At 51.7% G+C, this 13126-nt stretch overlaps 3 protein-coding genes across 3 annotated transcripts; all 3 read left to right on the top strand.

The window, feature by feature from the left end:
• Positions 1 to 669: 669 nt before the first annotated feature.
• CORC01_00332 (uncharacterized protein) lies at positions 670 to 1478 on the top strand (the record flags this gene model as incomplete). The annotated part of the gene is made up of 3 exons (XM_022611990.1): positions 670 to 785; positions 956 to 1010; positions 1182 to 1478. The coding sequence occupies 3 exons, from the start codon at positions 670 to 672 to the stop codon at positions 1476 to 1478; spliced, it is 468 nt and encodes a 155-aa protein (XP_022481615.1).
• Positions 1479 to 4307: 2829 nt separating this feature from the next.
• CORC01_00331 (uncharacterized protein) lies at positions 4308 to 4600 on the top strand (the record flags this gene model as incomplete). The annotated part of the gene is made up of 2 exons (XM_022611989.1): positions 4308 to 4357; positions 4414 to 4600. The coding sequence occupies 2 exons, from the start codon at positions 4308 to 4310 to the stop codon at positions 4598 to 4600; spliced, it is 237 nt and encodes a 78-aa protein (XP_022481614.1).
• A 3002-nt stretch (positions 4601 to 7602) lies between these two features.
• CORC01_00330 (alpha/beta hydrolase) lies at positions 7603 to 8364 on the top strand (the record flags this gene model as incomplete). The annotated part of the gene is made up of 2 exons (XM_022611988.1): positions 7603 to 7704; positions 7756 to 8364. The coding sequence occupies 2 exons, from the start codon at positions 7603 to 7605 to the stop codon at positions 8362 to 8364; spliced, it is 711 nt and encodes a 236-aa protein (XP_022481613.1).
• Between the last annotated feature and the right edge of the window lie 4762 nt (positions 8365 to 13126).

Here is a 13126-nt window from a genome sequence, read left to right as displayed (position 1 = left end):
TGAAACGCCTGGCGCTGTAGGAGGCTCACTCGGAAGAGCCAACCGGGGACTCGGCTCGTGGATAGTCAGCCCGTTCGTCGGGAACGGACCGTCGACATGTGGATACCGGCCCCGTTACCCCGTCTGTGGGACCGCACGGACGGGGCTGGGGGAAACAGCCACAGCCGTCGTCCGGTCCTGTTTCTTCGGGAAGTAGTCTTAGGCCTTTGTTCTGTGGATTAGCGTGGTTCTAATCGGAAGACACTTGGTAGCTTCAAACCCGTTGGTTGTTGGAGGAGGCTAGAGCGCCACAAGCGAGGGCCTTGAAACGACGTCAATCTTGTCTCGACGTCCGCTTCCCTTGGGCTCCCAACAACAGAATTCCAGCCATGTCAATGTCAAACGACCAGAAACCCCATTTCAAGATTCTGGTACTGCCTAACGTGTTACATCGCGGCGGGAGAACGAGGGGAGAATATGTCAAGTGCCCAGACCAACGATACGGGGTAGCTTATTAATCGGTACGGACGGCGTCAACGGCACAACTTCCTTAATCCCGACAACATCTAGATGTTCCTTACGTGCGATGTTCATGAGAGCCTGTCATTTTCTTGCCCAAATTGCCCTATTGATGCCTTCCTCTGGTGCCCTTTGACCAAATCGCTCACTAGTTGTCCTTGATTAGAAACAATGAAACCCTCAGTCAGCCTTGCTTTGACGCTGGCCGCCGCCGCCGCAGCCACCGTTAAGGGGCATATCGCCGCTTGGGCGGATGGCATGTACCGTCGGGAATGTTGTCGAGAGCTGTAAGCCATAGATCCCCTATCGTGGCGAGCAGGGCGCTCAAGCTACCTTAGCCACGGCAGGGTGGAACCAACAACGCGGTAGACGATGCCAACACCAACCTGGTTGTCAACCCGCTCTACCAATTCCAAAAGCCGGTTGGTGGATGCAAGCTGACCACGCCTGTGATAAGGTCTCCCTTTCCAGCGGGCCAGTTCCTCAACTTACCCGCCTGGGGCAAGTCCACCGTCGATCCGGGAGGCAGCCGCGGCCGCACGAGCCTTTCGTATGGCGGCAAGACTGCGACTCAGTGACCGGGCTGCATCCGCATCCAACATCCGGAAGACTGGCACACGCCTGGTCCGGGCAAGGGTCTCGTCGATAACCCCGATGGGAAAGGCGGTGCGATGCATTTGCAGAACTACACCACTGCGGCCGGGATGGCATCCGCCGTCAGCTACCAATCGGATATCAAGAAGGTGACGATGGAGAACCTCGTCGTCTTTTCGGTTGTCGAGCAGTACATCGACCTTTCTGATGCCAAACCTCAGCAACTGACAATCAGCGAACGCAGTACTCCGTGGAAACGCGTGACTTCATACCACGTTCCCTTCTTGCCCGGTGCCCTGTGGGTGGTGACTACTGCGCCTGGCTCTGGGTTCCAAATGGCTGCAAGGAAACCCTCGCTTGTGACCTGTCTTGGCGTACTTGCCTGAGTCGTGAACCGCAGGTGGCTGGCAAAACATGTAAGTCGTCGCCACCAGACACGATCAGAACGGAAGGACACTATTAAGCTGCAAGGTTACATGCAAAGCTTGAGATGCAATGTTACCAACGCTGTGTCCACGAAGAAATAGGGCATTGCAAGGCCGCCCGTCGCTTGACGAGATGATTACAAGAAGTGCGTTGCTGGACCAAGTCAGATGATTGTTCGGAATCGTGAATCGTCGCGAGGTGACGGTGACCTGTTTGTTCTGCCTACCTAGAAGCTGAAAGTCGATGCAGAAGCCGAAGGAAACAACGTCCCGAATATTGGTTACAGCCCGGGGTACAACGCTAGAATGGGCTTCAAGGCAGGTGCTCAGAATGACATTTTTGTCTAGAGCGCGTCGTCGGACCTTCGCCTCCAGCCTACCATCTGCATGATTCCAGATCCGGATAAGCACACCTTGACCGAGAACGCTAGCGAAACGCACCGGTGACATGGGGCTTCGACTGAGCAGTCGCGCGTAGTCATGTCTTCCCCCCTTCTTGTTCCATACCGTTGCCTATGAGCGGGAAGAAAAAAGCACAAACATCGCTTAGTTTACTCCTGAAAGACCGTCGGCACGCATGGCAAGATGAAGCCGAGCATCTCTAGCCAAAACTTGCCCAGATTGATGCGGGGATCTTTGACTAGTGTTTGTGCGCATGTCACTGTGAAGCGGCATGTTGGAGGCATGACCTGATCTGAAAAGTGATATCGTGAAATGATCTTAGCGACTTATATGCAGCTTGGTCCTTTCAAACCCTATTACGGCCGTACTACTGCGAGGAGACGTGGCCGAGCACAAGAGTTGAAGCGCGTAATCTTGTTGCAGTCGAATGGATGCAACGTGCCCAAGTTGTGCCACACCGGCGAACTGCGTTGCTACACCGGCACGCGGCCTCTCACCGTGGACGGGTTGGTGAGATGGCAAAGGTCGTGGGGACGACTTGACGAGTGACTTGTGGACAACGTGTGGGGGGCCCAGGCACTTCCTGTCGTCTGAAGTCAGTGAGGGGTCTTGCTGCCAAGGTCGAAGACATGACGTGAGATGAGAGCTTTGACGGCCCTAGAACGGGCAAAGCATAAACGCTTAAGCCAACTCCAAAGGCTCAAAGCCGCCAAATTGTTTGTCAGCCATTTGCCCCAGCTTCAGGTCAGGAAATGACTCACCGAAAGATTTTCGGGCTGGTCGCACGACTAAAATCTCCGGGATTGATTTTGCATGGAGAACCTATCGATACTCTCTCGGGTGGTACACGGGGAGCTTGGTAGCAGCAACCGGCGGTGGCACGTCGCGCCACGCGCTCAACGCTCTCGATGGTGCAAACAAGGCGGACAGTCTGTGATGATGTCACAAGGGTGTATATGGCGTTAATTGCTGCCCGCAATTAACGGCGTCGCTTTTGCGACAGATGAATATGAAGGAACGATTTGCATCATCCAAGTTTCGTCACCCCCTCCAGGAGACCTTACTCTTCCTCCGCCGCCCGCTCGTTCTTGGTATGGATGTGCCAGGCGGTGTGGCACAGCCGATGTAGTGCTCACGATGTTCTTTCCGACATGTCGATCAAGAGGCGACCGCAGGGCTTCATGTTTGAAAGCGCGGCTTTTCCAGACATCCCAGAGCAAACGACGGTGGACGCAGGGTTGCTCTTGGCCTCAGAATGCGCTCGCCAATAGGGATGTATCCGCTTTTTGCCGGCAACGCGATACCGTAAGCTTGCTAGCTCTCCGACATCCAATTTGCAAATATCCGTGCCGCCCACTGATAATGCAGTTCTTCCACTTCCGCAGCACCAAAGATAGGCAAGCGTGGATGTGTTTGTGTGTGTGTGTGTGTGGCGACAGCAGCCAGTTGGCATTGAGCAAGAATAACGTGGCCTCCCGGCATGGGCCGTTCCACTGGCGCAATTCCCCTGTCGACTACAAAATCAAGGTTCGATCAGGGAGGCGTAGGGTCTGCGACCCCGCGGACCCTTCCTCATTCCTGAGGCAACGGCACCTCGGTCGGTTCGCAAGCGTCCGGCCTGCTGGTGCCGGATGTATGCTTTAGCTTCCGCGGGAAGCTTGACAGTGATGGATGCAAGGTCAATGACAGGGGAGTTGTCCGAACAGTTCGACGCCAAGTAGCTGGGAATTTCGCGGCAACGATTCCGTCGCAAGGCGTCTGCAGGCAATTTGCAGCCGGTCTTGTCATGCGACGCTGGAATGGTCAACGGACTGGTGGGAGAAGCGATCGTCCGATTTCACACTCCCAAGATCCTCCCACGATCCTGAGCGGTCCCTCAGAGACGCAGGACCGGTGACACCGACGAGTCTCAGTCTGACTCCATTTTGCAAAGACCCCGGGGATCTTGTGCGTGTTTCCCCATACATGGCCTTGGGCGGGTAGTTCGTCGATTCGGCCCGACGTCCAATGGGATTCGTCCCACGCTTGGTATCGGGCTAAGCCCAAAGCGCTGACCTTCTTTGAGGCTACCGCCAAGACTTGTCGGTTTCTCTGTCGTGAGATTGAGGCCATGTAAACCGGTGCAACTGCAGAGTGTTTCCTTTTGGACTTCCGCTCCATAGCACGGTGGACGAGTGAGTGCGCTGGCAGCTGGCCCTGGCCTCACGATCGGTCTTCAGCCATAAGTAGGTGCGACCCTGCAATAAACTCGATGGTTTTCTATCCCTCTACCAGATCATCAGCCTTGGGCCATTTGCAACAGCATATTAACCATACGTTCAAAATCACATTGCAACGATACACTATCAACCTCTTCAACTTTTGATTAAAGACCCTGGTAGCTGCAGTATGCCTGCCTCCAAAGTTTCCGTCGTTGTCAACGGCGCTTCTGCGTCAAAGTTGGTCAAAGTGTCTTACCTGTCCCCGTAGTTTCCGAGTACTGACCCGTTTGTAGGGCGACATCAAATCCAGAGAGTCAGGCCGCGGAGTCTCAGTCCCGTGTCACTGAGTTCCTCAAGACGGATTGCAACTTGTACCGGAGACTCAGCCAAAACGCGCCTAACAGAACCGTCGAGTATGAAACTCGTGCTCGCGATGCAATGAGGGAAGTCGACACAAGACTTCAGCGTGGCGCAAATTGACACGGGCTCATGTCGATAAGTTTCGGAATCAATTAATTTCGGAAGCGAGCAATACCCCTTGGACTGTGTTCGATGTTGGAGCGAGGATCGCTGTCAGTGTCGTCGTCAATACAGAAGAATAATCGCCCATTCGATGAAATGAAAGTTGGGCTGCTACATAGCTGGGCGGCGGTCCTACTTGACAGGTGGGTAGGCACGTGGGGGGAGCCATCTTGGCGTTTGACAGCAGGTGACCTGAGAAACGACTTTCTTCTTTCTTGCTCAGGTCACCTACCTAACCAGGTGGCCAGTACAAGGTACCGATGGAACGGAGGATCTCAAACAACGGCAAGAACCGTTGTCCGGGAAGGCGTCCCTGGCGATGGCCAAGAAATAGGAAGCCCTGCTCCATGGCCAGACGATCAAGAAGAAGGAAGAAAGAAAAAGACAATGATCCTGCCTAGATTTGAGATGTTTCGGGAGTAAGAGCCGGCCGTGTGGGGATGGAAGGATGTGCTTGACAGAAGGATCAATGACCGTGCTCGAGTGACATGTGCAAGAGCAACCGGCGCCAGGTGGGGCTTTGGTGCTAGAAATTTAGTGTAGAACACCTTAGCGTTTCCATAGGTACCTAAGGTAGTCGCTCCATGAGTCCATGGTACCTTTTTTCATTAGGTCCAAACAGTTCGTCAAAAAGTGGACCGACTTTTCCCTACCGTAAAGTACCTTGCCTCTGGTAAGCAATGCTGGCGCCCATGAGCTCTGGTTCCGTACAACATACCTTGTGGCCTTTCACGAAGCCAAACTGCTTGACCATTTGGCTACTTCTAGACAACATTGCATTAGTTGGATAACAACCATGTGCAGCGATGCCAAAATGGTCAGCGTACCGAGGCTGTGAAGCGGGCAGTGCATTAGTCTCTACACCGGCCATGTTAGCTATGCTGCAGCCTCGTTTTTCTGAGATAATGTAGCAAGCAGCGATTTAGTCCCCGATTTTGTCGTCATCTTTCAAAAAAGTGCAACTATACTTGACACGGCAAGCAATTTGAACCGATAAGGCTGAGACTATGCAGGCTTACTCTGCAGGAATCAGGATACATGGTGGACTGCTGAGATCCGCGGCTACGACTGCCTCTGAGACAGAGACACGCTTAGTCGTTGTCTCAAGTCCGAGTAATGGAGAAAATCACGAACTGAGTCGACTTCGCTTCTTTGTTGTAGGACTTTTACTACATGCTTTAATTCCCCTACCCTGGACCCTTTGATCTTGCTCCTTTACACGCTGAAACGATTTCGTCCAGTTCGATTTCCAACCCAAAAATATTCGTGTGTTATTTAATCTGATACTCAAAGCTTTTACGTAGTTCCTACAAGCGTTCTTTCTGCAACCTCACGCGATAAGCTATTCTGACATTGCCATCGCATCGTTCTGGAAGCCATCTAGCAAAGCCATATTATCAGCCGTGGAGATACACAGGAGTACGCAAAGGAAAGGCAAGCCGAGATTCATATCTCTACAGATTTGCAGAATTAATGTTGTCTTTAAGTCTTTTTTAGCTGGCTTCAGACTTGTTTTGCAAGTTCTGGAGCCCATCGAGCAAGGATCATGAAAGAGATAGATTGAACGCTCGAGCAACTCCCCGGGGGCATGCAAAACATCGCTAGTCAGGGAGATGGTCGCAGAACTTCATTCACAACCGATCTCAAGGGATTAGGTTTCCAGTTTCTACCCCTAAGTTAGGCTCGCTACCAAAAGGCAGCATTATTATCGAAATACAGGACGACTGTGTTTCGACAGCAGCTAGGCTCTCACAAGATCTAGGTGAATTCTTGAGATGTACGGTTTCGAAGCTCACTGGACTGGTAATGGAATAGGAATGAGGGTCTGGATGATGCAACTACACTCTGAACACCACGTCAGGGGTATATTAGACGGATCAGGAGACTTGGCCCCTCTGGCAAACCTTTCTCTTCTACTTCACGCAGTATAAGATATTCGATAGAGAGGTATCTGCTTCGTCAGACCCAGGCCGCAGGCCGCAATCGCCTTTAATACATACATTCCAAGAGTTGGAATGTTTCAAACTCTGATGAAAATTGGATGAATCCTCGAGCATATTGCCACGAGGTGCTGGCATCATGACAGCCTCCCTGGGGATTCTCAATGGTCGACCAACGATTTACCTATCGTTGTCATCTATCAACAGTCCTTTTGAAAAAAAAAATGGGGTCCTCTGAAGCAGTCAATTTTGGCTCAGTGGAGATTTTTTAGAAGGCCTGCTTAACTTTAAATCAGTCCAGGAAATCCTTGTTCAAGCCCGGACCCGCTGCCCCGTTCCAGCAGAAGTCCCAATGCTGAACAGAGATCCCAGGCTGGAGCTCATCCAAGCCTCTCGGCTCGCAACTGCCAGTTGGGTGATCCTCTTTGTCTTTTTTTTAAATGGACTGTAACTCCTAATACTAGTGTAGGTGGCTCCCAAAATCACGCTTGCTTCCTTTTTGAAACTAACCTTGAGTGTCTAAGGCCGATGCACACTTGTATCGGGCACTTTCGGGTGTCTAGCCCGATGAGACCAAATCATTCGCGATCTTCATACCTGCGCCACATCCTTCCGGAGTAGCATAAGCGCTATAATCTTTCGACAAAAGCTATATAAGTATCAACGCTATTGTGCATGTTCAAATTTGTAGAAACTCATGATGTGCAAGCGTTGTTCACTTCGATTACAATGTCAATCTTATACATCAAGTCTTTACTGTTCGGGAATAGTCACACAAGTGTCAACACAGGGGAAGCAGCACCTGAATCCTTGGGCCCAAGATTGGTTCCAGAGAAAGACACCTCTGATACCCTGACGTTGCCAGATGGCCGAGAACTGGGCTATGCACAATTTGGACTCTCGACAGGGAAACCCATATTTTACTGCCATGGCCTCCCAGGCTCCCGTGTCGAAGCTGGTCATCTTCACAAGGCAGCTTTAGATGTAGGGGCTCGGATCATTGCGACGGACCGCCCAGGGATGGGCTTGAGCACTCCTCAGCCCGGACGAACGCTTCTCGATCACCCCAAGGACTTGGAACACCTTGCGACGCATCTCAATTTGAAGGAATTCGGGGTTCTGGTACGCAATTTAGATCTTCCATACTAATATTCTGCTGCTAACTTTTGGGAGGGCGTATCTGGAGGCGGTCCCTATGCACTGGCCTGCGCCACTACGATGCCTAGCGAGAAGCTCAAATGCGTGTCCATTGTTTGCGGCATCGGGCCGCCTGACATTGGCATGAGTGGAGCCGGATGGTTCCACTGGGTCGGGTTCAACTACGGATGGCGCTACGCCCCTCGACTCGCCGGATGGTTCTTCCACCAGCAAGGGCGCTTCCATCTATCAGACGATGAACGACTCCAACTTCAGCTCCAGGATGCGGAGAAGAAGAAAGCAACGCTCCCGAGGCAAGAAGCCGAAATCTGGTTAGACAGAGAAATCGTAGGGCGAATGGTCATGACCAGTCGACAGTATTTCGCCCAGGGAATTGATGGTGTAAGCCATGATGGTCACCTCGTTGGCACCGAGTTTGGATTTCGTATTGAGGATATTCGGTCTGATCTGCCTGTGCGACTCTGGTACGGCAAGGATGACACGTTCGTCCCTATGAATCATGGAATACAGATTGCCAAGAGATTGGGAAGCAGGGGCCATCTCAGACTCGAAGATGATACGCATGCCAGCATATTCTTTAAATGGGGAAAGGAGGTTCTGGCGGACTTGGTCCGGAAAATCTGAATTGTGCTTCTTTGAACTTTTGTCTCACCACTCTAAATATGTATACAACTAATTTGAATCGCTACTTTCACACAGGTTTAACATTGCAAACATCTGATATGACTACATGTAGTCTTGATAGAGAACTTATTGCTCTAGAACCAAGTCCCGCTCGCAAAGTTTACTACTTGTACCTCATCGGTGTACGCAGAGAGTGACTCCAACCGTTTGCATTCACTTCCAAACAGAAAATTTAATACCGAGAAGTTATTTATTGGATAGTTTCAAGCGCTGGACTTCAACCTCCGATAAAAGAAAAACGCTGAGATATCGCACAAGGCCGCCAGTAAATATCAGGGTCTTGTGATTGTGTCTTCTGGGGCTTACACTTCGGTACCCTATCAGGTTCGAGCGACTCATTAGGTGGTGGTGGCACATGCATAAGGTAACCATCGGAATAATCAAATGGGTCAACAAATTTCCGACAAAAAGACACAGAATTATACCAACCCCGGGTCGCCATCCCACCAGGCTGACTCTGTGGTCCTGGTAATCCTTTCGGGAAACTCTTCCGGCCGCTCGAGCTTCGTGAGAAGCCCTCTCAAACAAACGTTACAATAAAGAAATCTTCCTGTGCTCTGCACCGTCGCAACAATCGAAACCCGGCGATGCTCATATGCAATCTTTCTTTATAGATTTATCGTATTTTGGTAACCTCTTCTGGTTCAAAGTTCTGGTGAAAGCCCATACTAGCTAGACAAACACGGACGCAAATAGCTACTAACTCCGACATCCTCTGGCCAGCAGCTCACTCGACTTTGTGGTTCTTCGCCCCGAAGCATGAACAAGCAGTCCAGAAAGTATTCTTTATCGACGCACATGCCAAAAGACTGAGGCTCGATCTTGTTGGATTCTAACTTGGCTTTGCGGCGATGCAGCCCATTGAAGACCTTGAGGTCGAGGCTCAAGGAGCTCAGCACATATTCCTGAACAGGTCCAAAGCAGCAGTGCTGACGACCGGCAAACAATATTTGGACTCAAAACTTGCTCACTTTCCCTAAGGTAGGCCAGGCAGGGGCTTGTATGACGTGGCATCGTGCGGTCTACAACCTCCTAGTGGAGATGGAACACAGCCTACGGGTGAGGGAGCCAGAGTCTGGAGCCAGTCCTCCAGAGCGGAGAAGATTGGCGTGAAGCTAGGAAAATCCTCAATCTTGGATGCAGGGTAAAGGATGTAGGCCAATAAGGAAGGGCGTGGAGGTATAGATGAGGGAAATCAAAACGGGGTGCGAGAGGTCTAACGTCCAAGTGGGTGTTCGCAGACTCGAACAACGCTAGGCACATTGAAAGCCCAGCACCATATGGAACTTGATTTCCCGGCTGAAATGTGACCAAATCGAACCGGACGCAGGCAGTCTCGGTAGCTGTGTGACCTCACAAGTAATCAGTTGTCAGTTCGCCCTTGGGTTACATGACTTATCCTTGCGGTGAGAGTCGTTCAAATACGAGAGGCAAACATGTTTGACTTGCCCCCTTCCTTTCTTTTTCATCGAGATGGGATCGAATCTCGCAGGCGGCCCAAATACCACGTACCGCAAAAGTGTACTGGGCAGGGCCGGCGGAATCAAGGCAGGGGTGCAGGTAGGGTGGGAGTGGACGGGTGGGACTGGGAAGCATGGTGTCTCAGCAGGGTCGTTTCTTTTTTAGCGCCGATTACAACCGTCTCGGGTCCATTCCTCATTGATAAAAACAGCCACTGAGTCTCCGTAAGCGATAATGGTTGCGCAATTTTGGCCCTGTTCACTGCCGCTGAGAAATCATCAGATATCACATCTCACTGGTAGATGCCGAAGATTCTGGACGGTGATCCGGGTGGGTCTCACCAAGAGACATGAAAGTCCCGGCTTCCACTCTGCCCGAGTTGTATGTATGTAATTTGTTGCGTTCGCACCCCTCCACGTCCTGCCAAGCATGCCTGATTCAGCAAGCTTCGAGTTGCCCCCCTCCACCCCCTGTGCTCCAGCCCGCAGCCTCACACATCTTGTGAGTACACTAAGCTGTCTCGTACCCTGACATGAAAAATGCTGTGCATGGAGTTTGCGAGCACATTTGGCAGCCTACCTTGAACAAGTATCAACGAAACGTCTGATGGACTCATTTCAATCATTCAGCCATAACCACTATACTCTATTCGTCGAATGCCCCCTGAGACCATGCACAGTTTATGGCTGAGGAGATCTTGCACTTGATTGAGGGTCACTTGGTGCGATAACCGAAAGTGCGTCATATTATCTAAACGTGTCGAATGGCTGATCCTTCGTCGGCATCTGCTCAGCTGGTCTCGACGACTTCGTATCTGCTTACCTAAGGTGAGTAGGCACGGGAGAGGTTATGGCCGTTGGGACTGAAATGCCTCGGCGCGTATGCAGCCCTCATGCATGTATTGAGCTTTGACGTGCAGGCCGTGGAATTACGGACGGAGGCGGTTTTCTCAAAAGCCTAGCGGCCTGACACGGTTCTCGGACCGGAGTCACGGAGACTGCCCCATGGGCCCATATGGCTCCACTGTTTCTCGGAATCTGGCCAGATTGATCCATACAGTCTTGATATAACGGCAAAGGTACCACCTGGCGCGTGCACTTGCGGATCACCGCTGCTGGCATTGGACGCCATAACTACCGGCTACAGTGGCTGTGCATTCCGTTCTTTGTTCTCATGTTTTTTCCAGCTGACTGTACAGCATATGCTGTCGCTATCGGACTGGCTTCCACCACTTCCTGCGGGCGGCACGACACATACTCACCCATCCTCCTCGTCGGGCCGTCTCCTTCACCAAATGTTTGTCATTCATGGCTTGCAGAATGTATGCGACAGGGGAGGAGACGGGCAGGTGCCCATGGTTTTTCACTTTCATTTGGACATTGCGCACCATCCTCCATGCCCTCCGCCAGATATTTGTTTCCTAGTATTAGTCACGGCCTAGAAGCTTGGCTGAGTTGTGCCAAGTAGTGGGTAAATTAATTGACCCAAAACGGTAGAAGTTGAGCGTGGGGGTGTAAGTGTCTTTTCAAACACTCCAAAAATTACGCGTCATGTCGACACGCCGCCCTTTCTCGAAATGCATCATGAAAACGACTCCCCAGATCTGGAACGTTCTTCACAGAATATTTCAATCACCTGCTTCTCACAGTATGAAAGGTCATTCGCACCCAAAGTAGTCTATAGCAAGTTGCTTTATTGACACTATCCCGGAACTCTTTCCCAGAGATACCGCTGACCTTCACGATGAAGGCTCCAGATGTCGAACGGAATGAGCTACCTAGCTTTCGTGGTTCGAATGAGGCAGTGGAGAGTGGGGCTGTCATAATGGGGGAAAAAATGGTGGAACGGATAGCTACCTTACCTTGCTGAACACCCAAAGCCAATACGTCGATCCACACCATCTCAAACTTGGGCGGAGGCCTTGATCTACCACGCCCTGGAAGCGCGGAAGCACGGAAGCGCCCCGTTCCATCAAATCCGACTTGTCCCACCCGTCAGATCGCCAGAGCCGAAGGAGCACCCGCGCCAGGCCCTCCAACACAGTCCCTGAAATGGCTGCCTTTTTTTTTTCTTGCTCCCCGCCGTCTCGTCAACACGCTGCGGTAGAAACTCACGCCGCACATAGATGCGCTGGCATGAACGTTTCTGGTGGTCTGACCAATGGATCTTGACACTTGAAGCCACTTCAGCCACTGGCGTTATATTTTGTTAGGGCTCCACCCACTAGCGCATCTTTGCACACTCGCTTAGATGCCGCGACAGCTCTTTTACCCGCATTATGGCTCACGCTCCCACCTCACCCGTCCATCTGTCCCCCGTTTTCCCAATGCATCATGCATGCACGGAACGCAAGATGGAGTTGAACAAGTGACAGAAACCCCGAGCTCTGCCCACGGCCTCGCTCTGCTCGGCGGCGGACTGTGACCCGGTGACGCTTCCCTCTGAACAGTAGATATCCACGACACTCATGCCAGTCCTTCATACATTCATTCTCGTAAGTGAAAGTCAACGGATTTAAAGGCCACCCTCGCCGCCTTTCTGGTAATTATCGGCGGTCAGACAGCCACTTCATCTTCATGCCACCTTACCAGTCATCTCAGTTCAGACAGGCTCCTAGAGGTGACATTTCATCCCCAACATCCACCCTCATACGTCACCGCCACTGTGCTGCGCAACCAACGTGACATTTAGGTCACTGCTCAAACGATCCGTGTGAGCGTTCCAATTAACCCTCATCCATGGCGCCTACAAGAGCCATGCAAGGCTCCGTTTCAATGTAAGTCTTAACTTCATCCGGGTCTTCTCCATCTCTCTCTCTCTCTCCCCCTCTCTCCCTAATTCTATTTCCGTTGTTCTCCCTCTTGTTTTACTATTGTCCTAGAACCTTTTGCGACAATTTATGTAGTACTGACCTCTGGTCCGCAGCGGCGTCCAGTCGTCGAGATCAGTTGATGCGCAAGAAGCCCCTACTCGGCGTAGTGTACGATACACAATGTTCGCAGCCGACCACGCTCTGTTGAATCACGGACTCGTTGGTAACCGACCAAGTCTATCCTCACAAGTACCAGCGGCAATCGCTGCCGTCAATCGACCCGATCTCAATCTCGGAGCCCACTCCGGAGGCGCTGTCGGACACCCTGTCGACAGTGTACCAATCAGCCTGCGTGGCATTGGTTCACAATTTTCGAATTGAGCAGCCTCATTCATCAACATTAGCCACTTACCGCCTAGGTTATGCCTA

This window comes from Colletotrichum orchidophilum (genome assembly GCF_001831195.1).
Source record: "Colletotrichum orchidophilum strain IMI 309357 chromosome Unknown Scaffold_2.1, whole genome shotgun sequence".
Lineage (NCBI taxonomy): Eukaryota > Fungi > Ascomycota > Sordariomycetes > Glomerellales > Glomerellaceae > Colletotrichum > Colletotrichum orchidophilum.
This window is presented reverse-complemented; position numbering and strand designations above follow the sequence as displayed.